At 38.6% G+C, this 22,531-nt stretch overlaps 1 protein-coding gene and 1 long non-coding RNA gene across 7 annotated transcripts in view; one reads left to right on the top strand and one right to left on the bottom strand.

Moving 5' to 3' along the window:
- The window catches only part of GATA3 (GATA binding protein 3), a 91,308-nt gene that overhangs the window by 42,196 nt on the left and 26,581 nt on the right, over positions 1-22,531 (bottom strand). For 2 of the 6 annotated variants that reach the window (XM_044088369.1, XM_044088368.1), the window contains exon 2: positions 2,993-3,441. In XM_044088369.1, coding sequence (XP_043944304.1) covers positions 2,993-3,239 — 247 coding nt within the window. In that variant the 5' untranslated portion in view covers positions 3,240-3,441. Of the gene's footprint in view, positions 1-2,992; positions 3,442-3,657; positions 3,680-3,788; positions 4,027-14,021; positions 14,377-22,531 lie in introns of those variants that run through there. The other 4 variants (XM_044088367.1, XM_044088372.1, XM_044088366.1 and 1 more) reach the window with 4 other exon arrangements.
- The window catches only part of LOC122815675, a 167,550-nt gene continuing 161,745 nt past the window's right edge, over positions 16,727-22,531 (top strand). Inside the window, exon 1 of the long non-coding RNA XR_006366982.1 lies at positions 16,727-16,855. This is a non-coding gene — a long non-coding RNA (uncharacterized LOC122815675). The remainder of the gene's footprint in view (positions 16,856-22,531) is intronic.

The raw sequence follows: 22,531 nt of genomic DNA, 5'->3' as shown, positions 1-22,531 counted from the left end.
CTTAAATTACATCTGTCACGTTATTTTAGGGTTGTACCCACGGTCAGTACAAAGGATAGAACTTAACATTTAGGTATTTTAGATACAGAAATATATAATCTCAGGCCCTACGTTATTTAGGTTGTGTGTATCACTGTAAGGTCTGGACTGTACTATAGACTTTTAACAAAATTGCACAATAAAATATGAACTGAATAGTAAGAGGAATGCTAGAAAGGTAAATGGGGATGTTTAAAACAAAAAGGGTTAAGGGAAACAATGGGACAAGGCAGAGAACATGGTGTGTGTGTGTGTGTGTGTGTGTGTGTGTGTGTGTGTGAGAGAGAGAGAGAGAGACAGACAGAGAGATCGCGCTGTGTGCTGTAAATAAAACCGGGGAGGGCAACGTTAAGTAAGCCTTAATTCTTAATCTATTACTTGAACGAAATAGGGAAAACTGGGGCAATTTAATACAACAGCAGTGACCTGGGAGATAGTGTAACAAGCGGTAACACTCAATTCACCCCCATCTTCCCAAAGCTGATCTGTGGGAAATCCGCCTTTTGTTAAGCTTTGAAGACTATAGACAGTTAGAATTACTCAGACCTCTCAGCTGTCTCTTATTTTAGAAATGTCCCTGGTTTTCACTCAACATTTTGCGAAGTCTGTCCTAAAACTAAGGTTACATATAGACATCTATTTTCAATGCTTAACACTACCGTGCAGACGTTGAAGTGTCTACAGGTCAGTCGTATGTCAAACAATATAAGGGCAATGATGTTAAAGACAAAAAATGATTGTAATTGTGTGAGTTTTAGACACTACTATGAAAAGAATACAGCCACACTTCCTTACAGTGTTCTAAATAAAAACTGCACTTCCTTTATTTTACACAAAGATGTACGGTGAAATGGTGGTTGCAGGCCTTGATTCAACCGATTTAATTTGTAATGGGTGTTACACTGTCAAAATGGGAAAAAATCAACACAAACTTGTGCAACGTGCTTTTAGGGTTAATATAATCAAACGTTTATAATAACATATTAATTTAACAACATGGGCCATGCAAAACGCATATACTATAATGACTGCATTTTACAAATGAACACAGTATGACATTTGAACAGATTTTTCTGAAAAATACAACTGCAGAGGAAAGCAACTAGACCGCAATGCATCCCTTCAATAATGTGTGTGTGTACACATACACACATACACTATATATATATATATATATATATATATATATATATATATATATATATATATAATTTCTAACCTCCTAACTGATCACAGTCACAAAAACTGCACACATAAGAACAGACTTTACTCTCTGAATGCTATCTTAATACTGGGTAATGTAGCCTTTAAAAATATACAAAAGGCCACACCTATTTGAATTCATGTGAGAAACAGTCTAACTTTAAAAAATATATACGTATGACCCCCCACCATACATACTCACGGCCACGCTCAACTAAACTCATATGATAAACAGTTTTCCTAATAATTAGAATACTGTCACTAAATCCTTTGCAAAATCCCAGGTAAGAGGGATGTTTGGTATTTTTACTATCATTCACCTTCAACTATAACTACGGGTTAGAGTGGGAGCTCCTGTAAATAAAGCTATGATATGAAAACATTGCATTTCAAGATACATTTCGACACAGGAAATAATTCTAAGTTGCATTGCATCTTCCTGTAGCAATTCTAAAAAAGTAAAACAAAAATTAACTGCACTGTTTGATCCAATAATTACACGCATCTCCATTCTAGAAACGTAAACGCATTATTTTAGAAGAAACAAAACTTAAGCCAAAATTAAGTGGAAGCATTAACGTCCTTATTAAGTAGGGGAGCACAGTTTTAAAAACAAAGGACCAAACTGGTCTCATCGGCTGGGCTGTGACTCAGCTTCCACTTAACTTGACAAGTCGACAAAGTCGTGAGGTAGAAAGCAGTCTGCAATAATGAAAGTAAGAAATATACAGGGGGGCTTGCTAGTTTGAAGGAAGGGGTCATCATTTAACGTCCCATCCAGGAAGTGTGTAGCTCAAGTATATGCGTTATTGCTGCCAGTCCTTCTCCGTTCTCGCCCAACAGATAAACACATGAAACTAGCATAAGCATATTAATACCCAGTCACTCAGCCCAGCGTTTATTCAGAGTCTGAAATGGCTGGATGAGGTATAATGCATATTAGCAGGTATATTCAATGATGTAGTAAAGCTTGCTTTGGCGCGGCCGGAAACTTGCTAAAATCCACAAACAGCTTTATACTCTGGAGCAGCAAGAGCTACCTGCGAGTTTCTTCTCCCATTTAATTGGCAGTTCTGCTATCAGGCACAGCGATAATGGTCAGATTTTACACTCTTTATCATGTTTCTTCTGGTATGATGCCCCCGGATAATTAAAAGCAGCAGGCACGCAATGTACTATAAATTATTGCCTTTACTTCATGTTAATTGCGCTTATACGGCATAACATTTGTCTTAAAAACTTTCGAGTACGTTTTCCCTACCTGCCTACAGATGTAGATGACCGCTGAGCTGGCAGACTGTAGCGGTATGTAAATGATCCAGCCTCCTAGGAAGCTTATACAAACTTCAATGGTATGGACTAGCAAGATAAATGCACAATGATGACTAATCTGATGATAATAATAATGTCTCTCAACCTCTTAGTGCAAAAAATCTGGACAAAGCCTGACAAATGGTAGGACAAAGGACCAGAAATAGTGACATAATGCTCTTATGCGCATATAAAGTTGATAAAGTAACAGGGTTTGTGTTAGCATACATTTTCTTAGCGATTAGAAGTCTGAAACTCAAATGTAGGTCATCATTTGGTAAATTCAGTCCTCAGATCATCCCAGTGACTTGCCAGAAAACCACAAATTTTATGAGGAGCAGGCCAAAAAACATGAGGTAAAAATCTGGACATTCTGAGAAAATATGAACGGTTGCGATGTATGAATAATAATAATAGTAATAATAACAATAAAGCTTACCGTGATGTGTTGGTGGGTATCGCTGCACTGCTCGCACTGAATTGCCATAATATGAGGGGACGTGACCTCCCTGGCTTTCAATATTGAAAAGTACATCCACATCTTCAGGCAGTGTATATTGCGAAGGGTCCATATAAGAGTGGCTGAGTGCAGGGTGGTGCGAGTCGTGGTGCTGGCCGTTCAGCACCGCAGCTGCCGCAGGGTGGGGATGGCTCATCCAGCGGGGCTGCTCCGCACTCACCTCCATTCCCAACACGCTAGACACTTTGTGTGTCTCCTTGTTTTGTACACAAATACAACGAACACAAAAAGTCACTCTGAACAGAAGACCTGTCCGTCTCGATTTTGACCCACTCCGGGCGTCTTCAGTTAGGCAGTGTCAGTCCAAAATATTCTGAACAAGGAAGTTACAATCCACAGAGTTCTTCTGGTCGGATGTCCTTGATCACCTACGGCAAAAAGAGAGAAAGCAGATGTAAATTATTTAAAAAAATACAAGGCTTTACACTTTTTTGCAACTGAGCGCTTGAAATATAATCTTGATGAACCCTATTTTAAAAAAATGACTGCTGTAGAAAGCAACTTGCAAGGAAAACAAAACAAAAAAAACGCGTTTTTTTTTCAAAAGATCGAGCTTGATTAATCCAAAAATATTCCCTTCCTACCCCAAGTCTGGACTCCGCAGAGGTCATTCCATGCATTTGGAGCTCTCACAGCTAAACCCCCTGGCACTGGAGCAATTCTCAAAACTGTTGTCTAGACTGCTATCACAAGACCTGCAAAAACGTAGACCAACCTTTTGCTATGTCCTGTTACGCGTTCTGGGTGCCTCTTGGTTCAGAATATAGATTCGAGTATAGTTATAAAGTGTGAGGGAATGCGAGCAGAAAGTATTTTAAGAGCACTCTTCTATACACGCACACTTCCACACACGCTCCCTCTCTCTGCCTCTCTCCCTCTCTATCTCTGTATTTTTACAGTAAAGGCATTCTTTCTCAAAGTAACAGGATGGCGCCAGGCAGCTCAATGCTCGCAGACAGCTGGGGCTCGACGCAACTTAAAGGAGGTTCTACTGTCCTCATCACAGCGAGGGGGCGGGGCACCCAGGAGGGAAGCGGTCTGGGGAGGGAGGGGGCACGGAAGATAGACCTGCTTTCTCTACCAACCTTAATAGACAGCACTATCTCAGTATGTTGTACTTGGGAAGGGGTACTGCTGTTCCAGTGTGGGACTTTTAAACTGTATCCATCTTCTGAAGAGGGCGTAAGACGTGGAAACTGTACCTGTCCTCTAAAGGGAAGTGTGGTAGAATATGGGTCTAAAAGGCGGGGTCAGTGCAGCAGTGAGCCTGTGCTGTTCTGTCACATAATACCTGTGTGTGTGTGTGTGTGTGTGTGTGTGTGTGTGTGTGTGTGTGTGTGAGTGTGTGTGGGTGGGGGAGGGGGGCTTGGAGGTGGGTGTAAAAAGTAAAGCTGATCATCTAAGTTTTTTTCTAGGGAACCTGGGGGTGGGGACCAGTCTTTTGAGCATAATATGCCAGAGAAGCATTCATGCACATAAAGCTTATTTAAACTTAAGATTAATAGTTTACTTTTTTGATTCAAAATATGTTAAATTAACAAAAGTAGGGCTATAAGAAAAAGTGAGCATATAACAGTAAGTATCCCGATATATAATGGTTTCTTCAGTTAAAAAACTGATGTAGGACTGGATTCGCAGGGATGAGACAGCGTCTGCTCTGTCTTTATTTCTTGGGCAACACAATGTTACTTCACCGGCATTTTCTGGTGTATTATATATCTATAGCGGTTTAGTGCCCAGACGAGTATTTGGCACTGTCGGATACTTAACAACCCGTGCTACCTTGCTGATATTCTTTTGAGCATGGTCAATTTAGGGTTTAAGGCAACCCTTTTTTAATCCGTTATTTGAGCTGAAAAGGAGGACTCTTTCAGCCTCCAGCTAGACTGGAGGTAAATATCCTTTAGGCTGTGGACACCACTAAGTATTTAGGACAATATACCTAGGTATTAAGTAGTAAACATGTAGCCACTGCTAAACTTTTCAGTCATCATGAAACATTCAAGGGTGATATATGTGTTCTCTGTATATGTATGCATAGATATAGATATACATATGCATATACATATAGTATACACAAGCGCCTCTCAGCTTTCCCTGATTTTGCAGAATGTTCCTGGGTGTCTGTTCCTCTGAATATCTGCATGTTTGGAGGGGTAAATAACTGAGGACTGCAGTCACTAAATAATGAAAAGACAGTTCACTTCCAGACTTCACATCCTTCAGAAAACACAGGCTAATGCAGCACTTATTATTCTAGCAACTTTCTAAACAGATAAGAACAATGTTTAAAACTGATTCCTGATTTTGGGCCCTATTATCTATGTCCCCAATTCTAGTACTAAAGAATTAAAGTACACACACACACACACACACACACACACACACACACACACACACACACACCAACATATGGTTAAAATAAAAAGTACACTCATTCCAACACCATGTTGAAACAGGCAGCTAGATATATAGACAGATAAACTAGAATAGCTATATAGATAGACAAACAGGCAGACAGAGAGATGCAGATAAAGAGTTGAAGGGGAAAACTGTGGAAATAAATTAAGAAACATTAATAATTTAAATGAGTAGGAAGGCTGACCAAGCAATACTCAAATAAGTCTGAACAATTTCCATACTAGTTAATAGCACATCTATTAACCTAGCATTCCTTCTTGTTCCTAAGTAAATTTAAATGTGACCTTCTATGTTTCCTTATAGAGGGGGTAACAGTAATGAATTCCTCTGTTGCAGGTAGATGCAGAACAAAAACTGTAGATAGTAAAGGTAGATGTAGAATAGAAAAAAAATGCTCTTTACACCAGGCACTCTTACAGCAAGAACAAGAACTACTGAGTGTTTTAACATAAGGCTACATGTAATTTAAAATTCATTCTGATAAACCACAGTTCTACCAAACTTTAATTGTAGCACCAAACCAAGGCAGTTTTTGTGATCATAATATCTGGAGTTAATTTTTGAAGCTAGTCATGGGCAACAAATAATGTCTTAGAAAATGCTGAATTTTGAATTGATTGTCTTTTGCATACAGTCCAGAAGCCTTTACACAATGGCTAACCTTATTCATTTGAAAAAGCAAGGCCCAGTGGGAACTGTAATTCCACTGTCAGTAAGCTTTGGCCCAGCACATTCAGATTTCTAGTCTCCAGTTACTGTTCATCATACATTAGGTGGTACATCAGGACAAAGTGGCACAAGTCTAAAATGTGTGTGTGTGGGGGGGGGGGGTGCTTCAATAGTTTTAAAGACATTTGAGTGAATCAGAAAACAAACAAAAAAAATGGTTGAAAACTCGCTTAGTCAAATACACATTTGACTGAAATTTCATTTCCGACATGGTGCCTTAATGACACATAATATCATGTAATGTATGAAGATGTATATCTGACCAGAGCTGGTCATTGGTTGTTGATGGTACTTGTAGGCAAGCAAGACTGGTGTGTTTTTTATTTGTATACCAGCAGGGATTCCCTGTGTTTGATCTTTTCTGTTTCCCCTCTTGGCTGTATGACCATGGAGTTAGGTTATTTAAGCAAAGGGGTGTGGTGGCAAACCTATTCAAATGGGGAAGGGTAAAAGAAGGCTTGTCCTTCTTCTGAAAAACTCATTGGGGGTACTTTCCTCTCTATGATGTTTCAACTATTTGCAATTTAATTAAATGATTTTTCAATAAATTAAGTTTTCAACTATTTTTTTTTTTTTAATTTTGAAAATCAACTAAATGTGTAAGCTAGAAGAACATAAATTCCTCCTCATTTGGCTGAATGGCATTTGGATGATGTGTGTGTGTGTGTGTGTGTGTGTGTGTGTGTGTGTGTGTGTGTGTGTGTGTGTGTGTGTGTGTGTGTGTGTGCGCGCGCGCATGTGTTCATGTGTACAAGCTCAGTCTTATTAGACCAGGCACCACATGAGCAACTATAAATGTACATATACCCAAAGAGAGATACAAGAAACGGTTACTGAAACACATACCTTTCAGCTGTACCTATTTAATAAAGAATAGTTCTTCAATTTGCTTCACTTAAATGCCTTGTTCTGCACTGAAATGATTTACCACTGAGTCTTGAGTTAAGATTTTCATGCAAAATAGCAATGTGTCATATGGTTTCATTAGCACATAATGTATGTATACATCAACATATTTACAAATCTGGGAGGTTTTGATTAGCAACTGTTCCACATTCTGTCTGATTTTATTTTTTTCTACATTTTAAGGAATATTATTCCACATTTTGGAAATTAGAGGTTGATAGTTATAAAGTCAGACAATAGTTATTTTACTAGAAATTGTCTATGTACAACTTAGTTTACTATATATAGCTTAGTTTAGCATACAGTCAAAGAATGTTAGTGTAGTATACATGGCATGCTTATTATACCCATGTACTCCTTCAATTCAATATGTTTAGCTTGTGAAGTCTTGTATTACTTTCCTGTGCTAATCTGCTAGAAACCAACTCTCTAACTTCAAAACCAGGGGTATTTTATTTTATTGTACTGTAATGCATTGCTGCTCAAGTATGGATTGGATTCACATTTAAATTACTCTTTTGCTCAAGAATACTTACATGAATGCTCAGAAAGAATATATATATATCTGTATCCCTACTATCAACTTCAATGTGCAATGTGAACCTTTCTTCTGCGTAAACCGTTGATTTGCTTTATTACAGCCACATTTGACCCTGGATATGTCTGAAAGAGGTCCTCAGAACAGCTCACATACCTGATTAGTGAAACCTTCTTATGTTGTAAAAAATATGTGTCAGAGAGGGTTACGGAATTCCATATTCAAAAGCCTGGCATTGCATTTCTCTTTAAAGCAACTATGCAGAATGAATTAGTGTCACCAGCAGGTAGTCCCAATGTTTGTATCTGCAGCAACACGTGGAAGCAAAAATCTTGTAGATTTGCAAGTGTGTGGCCCATTTGCGCTATATTCTATTTTTCTGTGAGCATTTTGAATGGCGATGTTACTTTTTCCTATTGTCTTTGTAACCCTTACACAGCTGCAAAACTATATATATATATATATATGTGTGAGTGTCTGTGTGTGTATATATATATATATATATATATATATATATATATACGTATACGTGTGTGTGTGAGAGTGTTTTAAATAAGCAGAAGGTATCTTCGGTATGTAGAAACCAGTAAACAGTGTGTAATTATGCTCCACGTGTTTATTTGGTTGATATCTTTATTTTCCTGCCAAGAAAAAGTTTTTGACTTCCTGGTCCATAACTCTCAACCAATCAAGGATAAATCCCAACAAAATCAAGCACAAATCCAGAAATAATCAGATACAGTTTTAAAACATTTGTACTATTTACATGAGATATTGACAGGATAACGTGAATTAATACACGTTTTCTAAAGTAAAAGACGTCTATAACACTAATTATCATCATTTATTAAATGTAATTCACCACCTTTTATCCAAGTTACCAGTTTTAAGAGCGATTAAGAAGGACAACAGAGTTAAAAATGTGTGGTCTACGTTGCTCGTAGTATTAGAATGTGAAATTTAAATGTTAACGTGTAACCACTGCCAGTAGTGCATATATCCCATCACATTACAACATGCTCAGAAATCAAAATACTCTATATATTCATTTTTCCCTATGGCTGGATACAAAATCCATTCCAAGGCTGTGTGCCTATGACTCAGCCGTAACGCTTTCTAAGACAATTACATTGAGGCATGTTGTATTAAATAAAACCTAAAAACTTAAAGCGCCTACTGTTGCACTGCAGTGATTTCGGTTGTTCGGCTACATTACAAAGCAACAGTAAGAGGCATAAACACACATATATTTTTGTTCATTTCTTTTTGGGGTGAGTAGAGTTTTAAAGCGCTGTGTAGCCAGTTCTTATGCAGTTTCTGTTTCACTTCACACGGTGCTATTTAAAACAGACTCACATGACTCATCAGAGTTACACACTGGACGTAACAAAAGTGCGAAGTTATCATACGAAGTGCACCAGCCTTTAATAGAGACCTGCTATAAAACTATCCTTAACTGAAAGAATACCCGTTTTGCTTAAAATGCTTGCGACCAATCAAAAGCGTCAGAATCCCCTACGCAATTATCGCGTGCACTGAACCTTTTCCTCTGTAGAGCGCACTCAGCGCGGCTGAAGGGACTATTTCTCCACCTAGTGGTATTTATATGGTAAGTAAAACTGTGTTTCTAATTGCCTGAATGACTGATTGCAGTCCCAATTATCTATCTATATGTCTGTCTTTTAGGAGTGCGATCAGAGTATCGCATTGATGTAAGGTCTATGTTGTACCAAACATTTCTCTCACAACAAGATCATGACTCCACTTTTATTGACGACCACCTTTCGGCTGTTACTAAACTTGAAATAACCGCAGAACCACAGTACTTGTGTGGGTCTTTCGGCTTTTCTTGGTTAGGGGTCGCCACAGCGTAGGGGATTTTTACGTACCGGGTTACCAGCCCTCACGCACAGCCTTCAACGAAAGCACGCCCCATTCATGTATGCCTCCACACAGAAGACGCTCTAGCTGAGAGTCGAACGGGACAACGTCTTGCTCGGAGGCGACAACACTACCCCAGCACCACCACCGCAGTAAATAACCACAGTACTATCAGGCAATAATACTTCTTTATTTTGACATAAAATAATGTAAATAACAAAAAAAAAATGTGAAAATGAAATACCCGTGACAGAGAGGCCATCTAACAATTAAATGTTCGTGCTCTTCCGAATCTTGCCGCTTTTTGAAATTGCTCTGTATATATGAAGTAACAGTGTAAGATGTGGATGTGTATGCGCACAAGGGGCACAGTGATACGTGATGGCAGACAAACACTTATTGACGCACACAGTCGCTATATATACCCTTAATTTACTGTAGGGATGAGGCTGCCTTGTTGCACCTAGTTTACATTTGGTGGATGGTTGATGACTAATTGTACAAAAACAACAGGATTCAGACACATGATAACCAAGTAAAATCATTTCACTCCAGCAATGTGGTCTATTATGTTACTCATTACCCTAAATATACGTCAAAAATCAACAAATGCAGTCACTTTGTACAGCAGTGACTGGGATGGCATTTCTCGAAAAAAAGCAATAAGTGAGGAAGCGGAAATATCAATGTCAGATTAACTACAGAAGGTGCCTGTTTACAAATAATATTAACCGTCATACCTGAGGACCCGGATTCCGAATGTTGCAATATCGAGTTTTAGAAACGGTTTGAATCCTAGATAACTGCTGCGGGTTGTTACGCAAAAATGCAGAAAATTCGTCCATGTATACCTCTCAAGTGTACCTCACAACGAGGAACGTTCCTCATTCGGGGTCTTAAAAAGTTCATGTTCCTCGAAGTTTCACGTTGAAAGCATCTGTCACACATTTACTGTTAGGATTTTTAACTGATATACATGATAAAGAGAACTGAATCATGTTAATTCATCAAAATAACTTTTTTATAAGTAAAAATAGCACATTTAACTATCCTAAGAGCTTCCTAGCTGACGTTGTTAGTAAGCTGTTAGTAAGTGTTCCACAGTCTGCCCATTGGAGATGGAAGGTTGAGAGGTATGTGTATCAAGTTAGGACGGCAATTGACTAAGGAGACAGTTATTGTCCTCTGACTGAATTATCAGCAAAACTGTTTCTGTTGATAGACAGACAGGTGGATAGATAGATGCTACAGTTGCCTTTATGAAAAAAAAACAAGATAGAAGTCTAAGACAATAAGTACTAGCTAAAAACGATATTCGGTATTCCATGCAAACGTTAAAAAAATGCAAGTTAGAATTGCTGCCCCCCCCCCCTTCTTTTGAGTCATTTGCTGATCTGATTATCAAGAAAGCGTGAATATCTACCTCAACGAAATCTAGGCGTGCGTGCATGCCCCCGCGCGTGTGTGTTTGAGGACAAAGGGAGTGGGGACTACCGCTCTTTTTTTTCTAAGACAAAACAACCCAATTCCCCAGCAAAAATGGAGATTGGTGGCAAATGAGACAGACTCTATTTTTTTTGTTATATTGCTGTTTGAAATATTTATGGAATAATGTAAATGTTTTAGCAGGATATTGTTGATATCTAATTGTATTTATATATGAAGTGTCACTTATACTCCAGTCATAGTTAACCTACCCAAATAGTACTGGAATTTGTACACCTAATCGGTAATTGTAAAAATATTCAAATTCAGAGTTACAGGATTTGATATATGCACTAACCGCTTTATTTCTGTATATACAGCTGACCCTTTTTGTTGTCTCTGTTTATGGATAATTGTCCTTACTGAACTTTGATTAACTAATTACGTTATTGACTGCTTGATGATGTTCACCTACTGAGTATTTTGGTTGGCTGCATGGCTGTCTGACTTACAGAATCATAGCTGTGATCTTCCAAAGTCCGTTTTACAAAGGCTACTACACTACAACAAGATACCATGTGGCGCCCCTTCCTTATGATCCTTAGGCATTTCTAGCTCTTTCTTGCATGGCGTAGACGTAGAGTAAATTACTTTGGCCAGTGTTTTTGTAGTGAGGGAAATAAAAGTGCTGGACGGGCTTACCTGGCAGGTATTAGAAGAACGTGCATTACAAATCAATGGTATTTTATTGAAAAAAAAATACAAAAAAATTGCATAAGATGGTTGCATGTGTTTTGCCCAATATACTGTAAACAGTTCCAGATTCTGCCTTACTGTGTGCCAAGCCATCATAAGGTGCGAGAGATGTCCGTTGTCGCGTATGTTGTCTTTATATACTGCTAACTGAAAAGCTTCAATAAATTAATTTGCAATGGATTGAAAAACACCTGCATTTATGAGAAACTGACTGAATAATACAGGTGCAACGTAAATAGCGGGGATCGATGGGAAACGAGGTAAACCGGTCGAGGGGTTACAAAATAACTACCTTGTTCTGATCGCACTAAAGCCATATGGTATAAATGGATCTGCACGAACAACTTCGGCTTAACCCTAACATTTTCGGAGGTTGGACATTCAGTTAATTTCCGGTTCCTGATTTTATTATTCAGCCCGCGGCAGAGCTCGACTCAAACTTTTAGCTCTGTTCCTCTTAATCCTTCCTAAACAGGTGACTTTTGGAAAAAGGTGGTGAATTATATTTTATAAAAAATAGTGTTGTCAACTTGTTTACTTCGGAACATGTATATCAGTATCCATTATTTGATTATGTCAATGTCTCAAATTAAAAATAGTACTAATATTGTAAAAGTGCCCCTAATTATTTCTGGATTTGTCCCCGATTCTTCTGAGATTTGTCACTAATTGGTTGAGAGCCATGGCTAGATGACTGTTATTGTTTGAAGTGACACCCCGACCCATTCTATAAAAATGAGAAAGGGGGTCGCAGAAGCAAAAGCCATGCGCGAGGCTTGCACTCACTCTCATTTACGGGGAATTTGAGGGTTTAGTTATTCAGCCTACCGAAATAACTTTGTGCTGTGGGCATAAACCTGAACGCCTGCGAAACACTGTGAGCATTAAGTATCAACGCAGAGGATAAAAGCAGCTTTATATTCGTGGATGTGTGTGTCAGAGAGAGTAAATATAAATGTACAGCCTTATTTAATAAAGGCAATCACTCCTCTTGCCATCTTAATTGCTGTGTGCACTTGACTACTACAGTCTGTCCTAGTGGTAACTCTGTTTTGTCACCTGTTCTTCAATACTGTAAGTTTCATATTATACTACAATAGCTAATTTCAGTTTCTACTACATGAAGTATGCATTACTATTTATACTAAACCATTCATGTACCGTACCATACTGTGCCAGACTATCTTCTTCTTCTCTTTCGGCTGTTCCCGTTAGGGATCGCCACAGCGGATCATCTGTTTCCATTTCTTCCTGTCCTCTGCATCTTGCTTTGTCACACCAACCACATGCATGTCCTGTCTCACCACATCCATAAACCTTATCTTAGGCATTCCTCTTTTCCTCTTACCTAGCAGCTCCATCCTAAACATCCTTTTCCCAATATACCCAGCATCCCTCCTCAGCACATGTCCAAACCAACGCAATCCCGCCTCTCTGACTGTCTCCAAACCGTCCAACCTGAGCTGACCCTCTAATATACTGATTCCTAATCCTGTCCATCCTTGTCACACCCAGTGCAAATCTTAACATCTTTAACTCTGCCACTTCCAGCTCTGACTCCTGCCTTTGCGATACTATTTTAATCCATAGTACACTATGCTATGGCATGTCATACTGCACCATACTGTAGCGGTATCAGAATGACACATTGCATTGCTTGAAACACAGCATTTCGTTATACTACAGTCTGATATGATATAATATTTTATGTGTGCTGTGGGTCCAGATAGAAGCTAAAACTGTCCAAAAGGAATATACAGTATTACAATCTAATAAGTAAAATGTTAAACAGTTATTTTGTCAGATGGTGTGCGTTACATGCAAATCCATTCAGTAGGACATAGGTTAAAGAAGATAATATACTACCATACTCCACTTTATTTATTAAATAGTAATGTGCCAACCAAATACCGCCCGCCGGATTCTTATTTCCCCCTACTTAAAGTGCTTGCTGATAGAAAAGGGAACATGTACCCCCACCGAAAGTACCTGCACATTGTTCGTGCCACTTGACAAATCAATCATCTAAAATATGAAGCGGTGATGCCTTTGCAGTATCAAAATCTTATTCGTGCAGACTTACATGGTGTATGCCTTCGCTGCACCTCCTATTGGTGAATGACAGAGGCTTTTTATTTATGGAATGCAATCTGCAGCTTCTACTGTGAAATTCCAAGCACGTTTCACATAACGCATTTCAGTTTGCAATTGTATTTGAAATCATTTGATTACAATGGAGTGCAATATGTCTATTAAAAACGGAAATACCACAAAAATAAAAGTGTTGCTTACATTTTCACTACAGTCCATCTATGAAGCGCCTTGTTCATCCGAGAAGTGCAAGCAAGACAGCAGTACATCTGTATGTTCAAATGTTAGGAGTGGTGCGGATAAATTTATGAGTAAGGACAGCAGTTTGCGACTGTGAGTGAAAAATGCTCCTGCCTGAAATCCCGACATTTAATTCAGGCGTTAGGAAACGCATGTATGGATTGTGTTTCTCAGGAACAGGTATGATCTTCCTCAGCGTTAAGGACTGAACAGAATGGTTACTGCTTATACATAAACAAACAATCTAAATAAATAAACGAGGTGTGATACACCAGCCCATTATAAGACTTAAAATTAACTCAGACTGCCCCTGCATATATGCCTGCTGCAATTGCTTTTATTCTGGAATTATTCTGTCTCTTTGGTTGCTGATGGGAAAGGGGTGTGTTTGTGCTTGACCTATATAGGTTAGTATTGCATGTGTAACAACCAACGTGACTGCCTTTAGCCCGTTGACTGACATGGTGTCGTTGCAAAATGGGAAGTTACACTTCTGATGTAACGTATTGCTCCTGAATAGCCAACTTAACCGACACAGTTGGCATTGTTGTCAGGGGTAGAGAGAAATGTGCCGACTGGACCAGGCATCAGCCACAGAGCTGGAAATTCGATTTAAATAAACTGTGCGCGCGCTCGCGCGCGCATGCGTTTTGCTGGGGACTAAGTGCATTATACCTTAACTACACTCGCTGTTCATTCTGATTTTACACAGCAACATCTTCAGATATTAAAAACATTGCTGATTCTTCTTAAATGAGGGGACGCAAATATAAAGTGAGTGAAACAAAACCAGCACGTTTTCTTTGACACTCTAAGTAAGGAAGTTTCTTGGGGATAATCTAAAGGAAAGGCGCATTCAAAATTATTTTAAGGTTCTTGGAATAAGGTGGGCCTGTCAGATGAAAAGCAAGGTAAAACTCGATTTCTTCGTTTTAATACGTGGTGCATTGCCAATTACGCTCCAACTTGTGTTCAGTATATTCTATTTTTCAAAATTATTTAAAAAAAAAAACTTTAAAAATCACCAGGAAACCGTGGGGTCTTACAAGATATAATTTAGGCACAACGCTATGATTGTTACCATCAGATTTAGCATCACATTTCTCCTAGCTGTGTTGATTTCCTCATGAAATCAGTCCTGGTTATGAGACATACTTTATTACATAGCTAAGCCTATACAAGCATTCCCCCCTCCACTTACATAGGGTCAAGAACGTCTTTTGTGAGTTGTTATGAAAAATAATAAGAAAGTGTTCCTGATCTTCTGATGTGAATTTAATATCCAAAGGCATGCATACCTTTTAACCTTTGGACAAAGCCAAAAATAATGGGGAACAAAGGCTAAAAAATAAGGACATATTTTTAAACATTGTTCATATAAACTTTGAAAACTGCTAGAGTAACATGTTATGCATTAGTATGTATTTTCTGAAGTGTAAAGCGTTTGAAGCTCAAATGAATGTCATTATTTATTGACTTTAGTTCTCAGTGATTTGCCAGAAAAAAAAATTATGAAAAAGACACCCAAAAATATGGACAGTTGAGAGTAGGGGTGTAGACAGAAATTTACGTTTTGTACTCAAACCTAAAGTTGTTGCCCCATTTCCCACCTATTATATTAAAATCCTGAAGGTGCTTCCTCTAGACATATAGGAAGAGGACACATTATTTTCAGCTGTTAGCATTTATACCCGTAAAAAAACTATTTTTAGAGGTGCGTTCCGTTCACCCAGGCTTTATTGGGTACCTCTATACTGTAAATATTTGTTTACACAGTTATAGACATTCTGTGCTTTTTGGGTGTTGAGGTTTCCAGGAGATTCTCAGAAAAATATACTCATTTGAGTACACCGAATATGCCTAGCTACACTCTTGGTTGGGAGGTATGATGCAATGACTTTTAATGCTCAGAGTTTGAAAGGCATGTGCGCATACTCGCGCGATCACAGAGTCTCTGTCTATCTCGCTCTCAAACACACGCGCGCGCTGTCTGCCGTTGGAGAGGACATACTTGTCAAGTGTACTTCTCCATGAGCAGAGCCTCAAAAAGCCCCACTATTCCGCGCTGTTCCACGTTTAAAGGGTATGTCACACATTCAGTGTTAAGTTTTAAGTAATCCAGCCATCCTCAACCCCAGTTCCTATTTTGCATATGGGGTCGGGGTGTCACTTCACCAATGACAATCATCTCTTTGACAAATACTACTGAATCGTATCAATTCATCAAAATAACATTTTAAGTATAAAGTAATACATTTCAACTGTAATTCTTGTAAGTTTCCTATCAGAACTTGGTTCACATTTATCCATCTGTTCCCCATTATAAGAAAGAGCGTTCCACATGTTGGAGGTGGAAGACTGAGAACATATGATTAAAAAGACTCATATAGCACTCAAATAAAAAGGGGGTCAAAACAGGAGCATTTTTTTTTCTGACTAGACGAGCTTCATATAGCACACAGCATCAGCTACTGATAAATTGTCTTTGCCTAGACTTAGTTTATTTATTTCATAATCTGTCTGTATACCCCTGAGCAGTTTTGACTTGATAAAGAAACCCGGTATATCATGTAGGAGTAACCCTTTATCTAAGGTCTTTAGTGTCTTGCCTTGAGAGTTTTTTTTTTTTTTTGTTTGTTTGTTTTTTTTTTTGCGGGGGGGGGGCGGCACTAATGGGCAAAATTAGCCTAAAACTGGTATCACTACACTGGGCATTCATCATTCTGTACAAAGGTTCTCCCAGAAACTACATCATTAAGGCAAGATCGCCGTCACAACGTGTTACCACTGAACAGGTAACGATGAATTTATTATCAAGACTGTGGCTTGGCTTTATCGATATATTCAGCTAGGCACATTTTTTTCGAGCATCTTTAATTGATGGCTGATGGAGCACAGCACCTCCAAAACTGCCAAAATGTAATTTATATATGCATAGTGACAGTCTGCACTCCTTTACTTACAGACAAGAATACCCATTTTAAACAGCCATTCATGGCTGTGTGTGTACAAGCTCGGCGGTAGGTGTGATTACAAAACTGATTTTTGGCTGCACTTTTGATTCTTACTGGCAGGTACAAAACTGGTTCATAGAGATTTTATTTAGGGCAAAATAACTTGACATTTCTAATATGTGAATTCCGCATACTGTATAATCTTCCTGTCATTTCAAACTCCAAATTTCATCTTATTTTTGTATTATACCTCACTTTGCTTATTACCTGTTTCCATGCTTGCAATTTTCAGTTGTCTTGTTATACTAGAAGGTTAAATGCTGTAGCTAACGAGTTATACTAGGCAGGCTTCGTTAGGCTGTTTCTGTTATGTATTGTTAGCCAGCCAAACAAACAATTTTAATAAAACAAAACTTATGTCACCACACACGAAAATAGGTATTTGAGCCTTGTGGGTCAGTCATACGTTGTCGAAACAATAATAAAAGAATGAGAGCGGCACCTATTGTGTAGCCATTGCATTGGCACAGCTCTCATCTGTCGCAGGGATTTCCTTGATTTTAATTCAAAGTGCTTTGCTCAATCCCTCATCAAATGTCTAATTCTGTGACAAAACAGTGAAGACTACAGGAAGCAAACTGTAACAGACACTAGAGGGAAAGATCATAGATTTCAGCTGTCCATATTTTCACAGAATGTCCAGATTTTTGGCTGTTTGTTTTTTCGTCTCTTCCTCATGAAATGTTTGGTTGGTTTTCTGGCAAATCCCTGTGGACTGAAGTGACTAAATAGCTACATACGTTTGAGTTTCAGACTTCATATCTTTCAGAAAATACATGCCAGTATAAATCCAGTTATTTTAGAAACGTTCAAAGTTTATGAGCAATATTTAAAATCTATTGCTATGCTTTCATCTTTTACTCCCTCGTTATTTTATGTTGTTTCCAGACTTATTGCGCTTAGAAGTTGAGATGTATGCTTCATATTCTTTAGAAGATCTGATTAAATTGAACACTTGCTATGCTGTCAAAACTAACGGAATTGTAGTAATGATATTTAAAAAGTGTCCCCGATCTATGGCTGTTGTCACGCTGATTATTTCTGACTTTGTCTCAAATTCTTGATAAAAGAGACTGAGAGCTTTGCCTCTCATATGTCCCTGATTTTCAAGTGCGTCCCTAATTTGGCTTATAATTTTGCTGCACCCCTCCTTAAGTCAGCGAGACTGTAAAAATAGTGGTTTATTGTAAACAACACAGACACACATTTCTGAAAATGTACGTTACATTTGTGTACTCTTATTTTATCAAATTTCTAAATGATACTTACGTTTTAAATGTCACTGGCATAGAGCATTCGTCTCTGATTTTATTATTATTATATATATATATATATATATATATATATATATATATATATATATATATATATATATATATATATATTCCTTTGTCCGGATTCTGGTGCTCACAGGTTGAGAGCTAGCCTTGAACCCTAAGAAAAATTAGTTCAAATCTCAAAAGTACCTCATTATGAAGTAGAAGAAGAAAAAGAAACACGTTCTTCTTTTGCAGTCTTAAACATTCATTGTTCCTTGCTGTCCAAACTGAATGGTTGTGTCACACAGTTCAGCTTTATTTTTTTAATTAATATCCATGACAAATTATACTGAGGCAAATTACTTCATCAAAGTAACTCTTTATAAAGTATATAACCCATTTAACCATCCTGTGTATTCCCTAGTTGGAACTGTTATTAAGCTGTTGAGTGTTGCACGTTTTGTCTACTTGCTCGACATTATGAGAGGAAGTGTTACACATTTTGAAGATAAAAAGTTGAGGTATAAAAGTGAGTTTTTGTGCCTTACGCACACTGAGTGCTGGGATAGGCTCTGCTTTATCACATCCCTAAATTACATTCAGGTGCTGTGCTATGTCTTTGTTTACAGCGACCCCTTCAGAAAGGACACGTCTGCAGCAGTTTTTGTTTTTATTATGTTTTCTGCTGCGCTTCTTTCTGCCTGGGATAACCATTATAACTGGAATAACAATAATGCTACTTTTGGGACAAACTTCAGGCGACCATTAAGAGCACCATCACAACCGCTTGTTAAGCTGGAAGAAGGTTAAGTCCGATCTTCTGAATTTCGACTAAGTGGGATTACTGGGAAATAAATACACACTAAACCAGACACTGCTGGTGCTGTATCTCGAAGAATTCCCTTTTCAACAAGGGACACTGATTTCGGAGTTGGGGGGGTGGTGGTAGAGGAAGAGTTTGCCCCCCCCCAAAAAAAAGTTAAACCTGCAGCACAAAGCAGAGATTTTAAAAGATCGCTGTTACCTGTACGTAACCGCACTTAAATATTACTAGTTCCAGGCATACTTCTCAGCTGTCCAGCATTTCACTAAATTTCCAGATTTTTACTTTGTATTTTTTTATCTGTTCCTCCTAAAAGATGTGGCTTTCTGGAAAATCTAGAGGATTTACGTTACTTAATGACAAACATACGAGTTTCAGACTTCATATCTTTCTGAAAATGTATGTTCATATAAAACATTTTGTTTTAGCAATTTTCTGAGTCTGTAAAACCAATATTTAAAACCCATCCCAGATTTTGGACCTTTGACCCCATTACTTTTAGCTTTGTCCAGATTTCTTGCACTAAGAAGTACGGTTTTGGAATACGCCGTATGACGTCTCAAATGTGGACTTTATCCTTTGTTGACCCGGGTCTGCCCACTGGGATAGTCTTTTCTTTAGGGGAGCCCGAAGTGGTATTCGTACAAGTGGGGGGGGGGGCGGGGGGTTGGCTAGGGTAGCATGAAACTTCCCTGTGGCGACATCTTTTGCATCCACTTGAGCTACCAACAACTCGGGCATACGGGAGCTCAGTTTAACGTCTCATTCAAGGGAATATATACTCAGGATTGTTGTACCTCCCTCATGCTGCGCTGAGGTGTCGCCAGTCTACTCCCCTCAGGTGGGAATTGAGCCCAGATATTTCTGGACTTCTACCACCAAAGCCGAGCGTGCAACCCGTTGAGACAGCGGTACTTCATTCAACCAGTTTGAAGATGAAGACTCCGGAAATGAAAGCAATATCATACCTTAGGTTAAGGGAGTACCCTATACTATAGTCAATGCATGTTTCCTATCCGCATCTATTGTTTAACATCGCTTATAAAGCAAGCAGTTGCACTGTATCTGCTGTCGACATTCTGTCATACCTCTCAAGTGGGCCTCATTATGAGGAACGTTCTTCATTTAGAGTCTTAAAATGTCCATGCTCATCAGAGTTTCTCATCGAAAGGATTTGCCACGCATTCAGTATCAAGAAGGTTTTTTAACAGATTTTCAACTGAGGTGACTTCTGCTATTGTGTATGGGGTGAGGACCTGCATGTCCTCCCAGTGTTCGTGTGTTTTTATTATTTTATTTTATGTCTACAGCACCCAGGGTGCTCTTGTTTCCTCTCACACCCTAAAGACATGCAATAGCTGGACTGGACACTAAATTGGGCAAAGTTGAGAATGCGTGTGTGTGATATGGAAGAACAGCTGCGGCAGGGTTAGCCACCTATCAAAGTGAATATTGGCTCTGATCTAGATGATTGTCTCTTTTGATGTGACACCAGGACTCCATAATAATAATAGAGAATAGGGTATGATGACAGACATATAGTGTAGCCCATTTTATAGACATTTGTGTACCTTGCCCTCTTGTGTTTTGGGCAGTTGACGCTTGGGGAATTTAATTTCGGCCCTCCAGTACATGTGTCTATTTTAGGATACCACAGTCTTTGTTTTTGTCGGACTTCTTTCAAAAAATGTTCCCCCCTGTGCGGGGGTGGGGGTGTAAGGACACGGCAAGACTGTTTTAAATCAGTAGCTTCTGCCAATCAAAACAAACAGGGGTCAGTGAGTTTTTTTTAGCTCACATATATTTTCACTGTCTCCTATCTTCTCACACATTTAGTTCAACATCTGTTACTATTACTTAAAAAATAAGTGCAGACTGACTGCAGGAAAAATTGTTGTCAGCGTCTAACCTCAATGGCCACATTAGTGGCAAAGACCAAAAACCGAGTATACTTTTTGAAATATACAACTAGTTTCTTAATCCCGGTATTATGCCGTCAAATAAATAATCCAGAGAAATGGATGAATATTCTAATGGGAAAATCAGGGGCACACCTGAAAGTCAAAGATGACTGCTACACACGGCGTCTGAATTAAGCAATAATGGGCATTTTCCAAATTTATACTGCCTACTTAAATGACATTTTGTATTATGAAAGTTGATGCTATAACATCAGTCTTGTAATAAATCTAAATCAATAAGAGGACTCAGAACAATACATACTACTATCTAATGCAAGAAAAGAATATCACATGCAACATGTCAGAGACAGAGATAAACAAGCAATTAGGCATTCAAATATTTAACTCCTGCATTTAAATTCCAATAGTCTGTGAACGAACAACAGGACAAAAAGGGTATTAAGAAAATATTGCTTTTTAAGAAGTAGCATTACCACCTTTTAAATACGTTTACAAAACTGAGCACCTTTATTTCATAGGTTGAGCTGGCATTTAAAATGAATTTAAAGCACCTTTTTATTCATTTCCGCATTCTAGAGTAAGAATATTACTCTGCTAAAGTATAGTATACCTATTCAACTGCCCACAACATTCAACTATAACATTCCAAGGAACTACAAGCAATGTCATTATATAATCAAACCAATCACTGCTAGTAAGAAGTCATTAGCGCCTTCTGAGATAGTATACCCCCAAAGCACCATCCCTTATTTCTTATCCTTCAAATAACATTTCTTCTTGCCAGTCCTCTTTGGCCCCTTTATGGCAACCTTGTCTGTTGCATTTCTATCTATAACCCACAACCACTACCTCAGCTCAGATATATAAATTTCTGGTTCATAATCCAATTCCAATTCCTCTGCTCACTGCAAAGTTCGTAGAATCTTATCCAGTTTCCATCACTCAGTAAGTTTAATGCCATAAACGTAACCAACTGTGCACAGTTCCCCCTCCCCTGGCATACTTAGCCGAATGAAAGTCTAGGTTAATAGATTTCACTGTATATACTAGGCTGATGACCACTGAGGCCTTCATCAGCTAGTCGGGCGCAACCCAAACTTATCCCATGGGCTATTTTGTCTTAGCGATTGTTTTAAGAGGTATGCTACTTAGGACAAGATTTAACTGCTGCCTGTGTCGATCACAGATGTCTGTGTCAGACCAGTGATGAATTTCAGATTTCCCATCCACTTTTACAGAAAAAGGGAAGTGTATTTTCCACAATGGCAGTCATGTGTTTCCCATTCTCCTGGGTGGAAAATTAACTTTTCTTCCTGCACAAACAAATTATACATGCTTCATTTTCCTGTTGTTCTGTACCCACCAGCAACACCACCACCACTGCCACCAGGCCCCTAGGCACTTCCAGTATAAGCATCATCCTAACAATGCCATCCATCCTAAGCAACCTTTT

Source organism: Protopterus annectens, chromosome 11.part0 (assembly GCF_019279795.1).
Source record: "Protopterus annectens isolate FY-2018-M chromosome 11.part0, PAN1.0, whole genome shotgun sequence".
In the NCBI taxonomy this organism is placed as follows: Eukaryota; Metazoa; Chordata; order Ceratodontiformes; family Protopteridae; genus Protopterus; species Protopterus annectens.
This window is presented reverse-complemented; position numbering and strand designations above follow the sequence as displayed.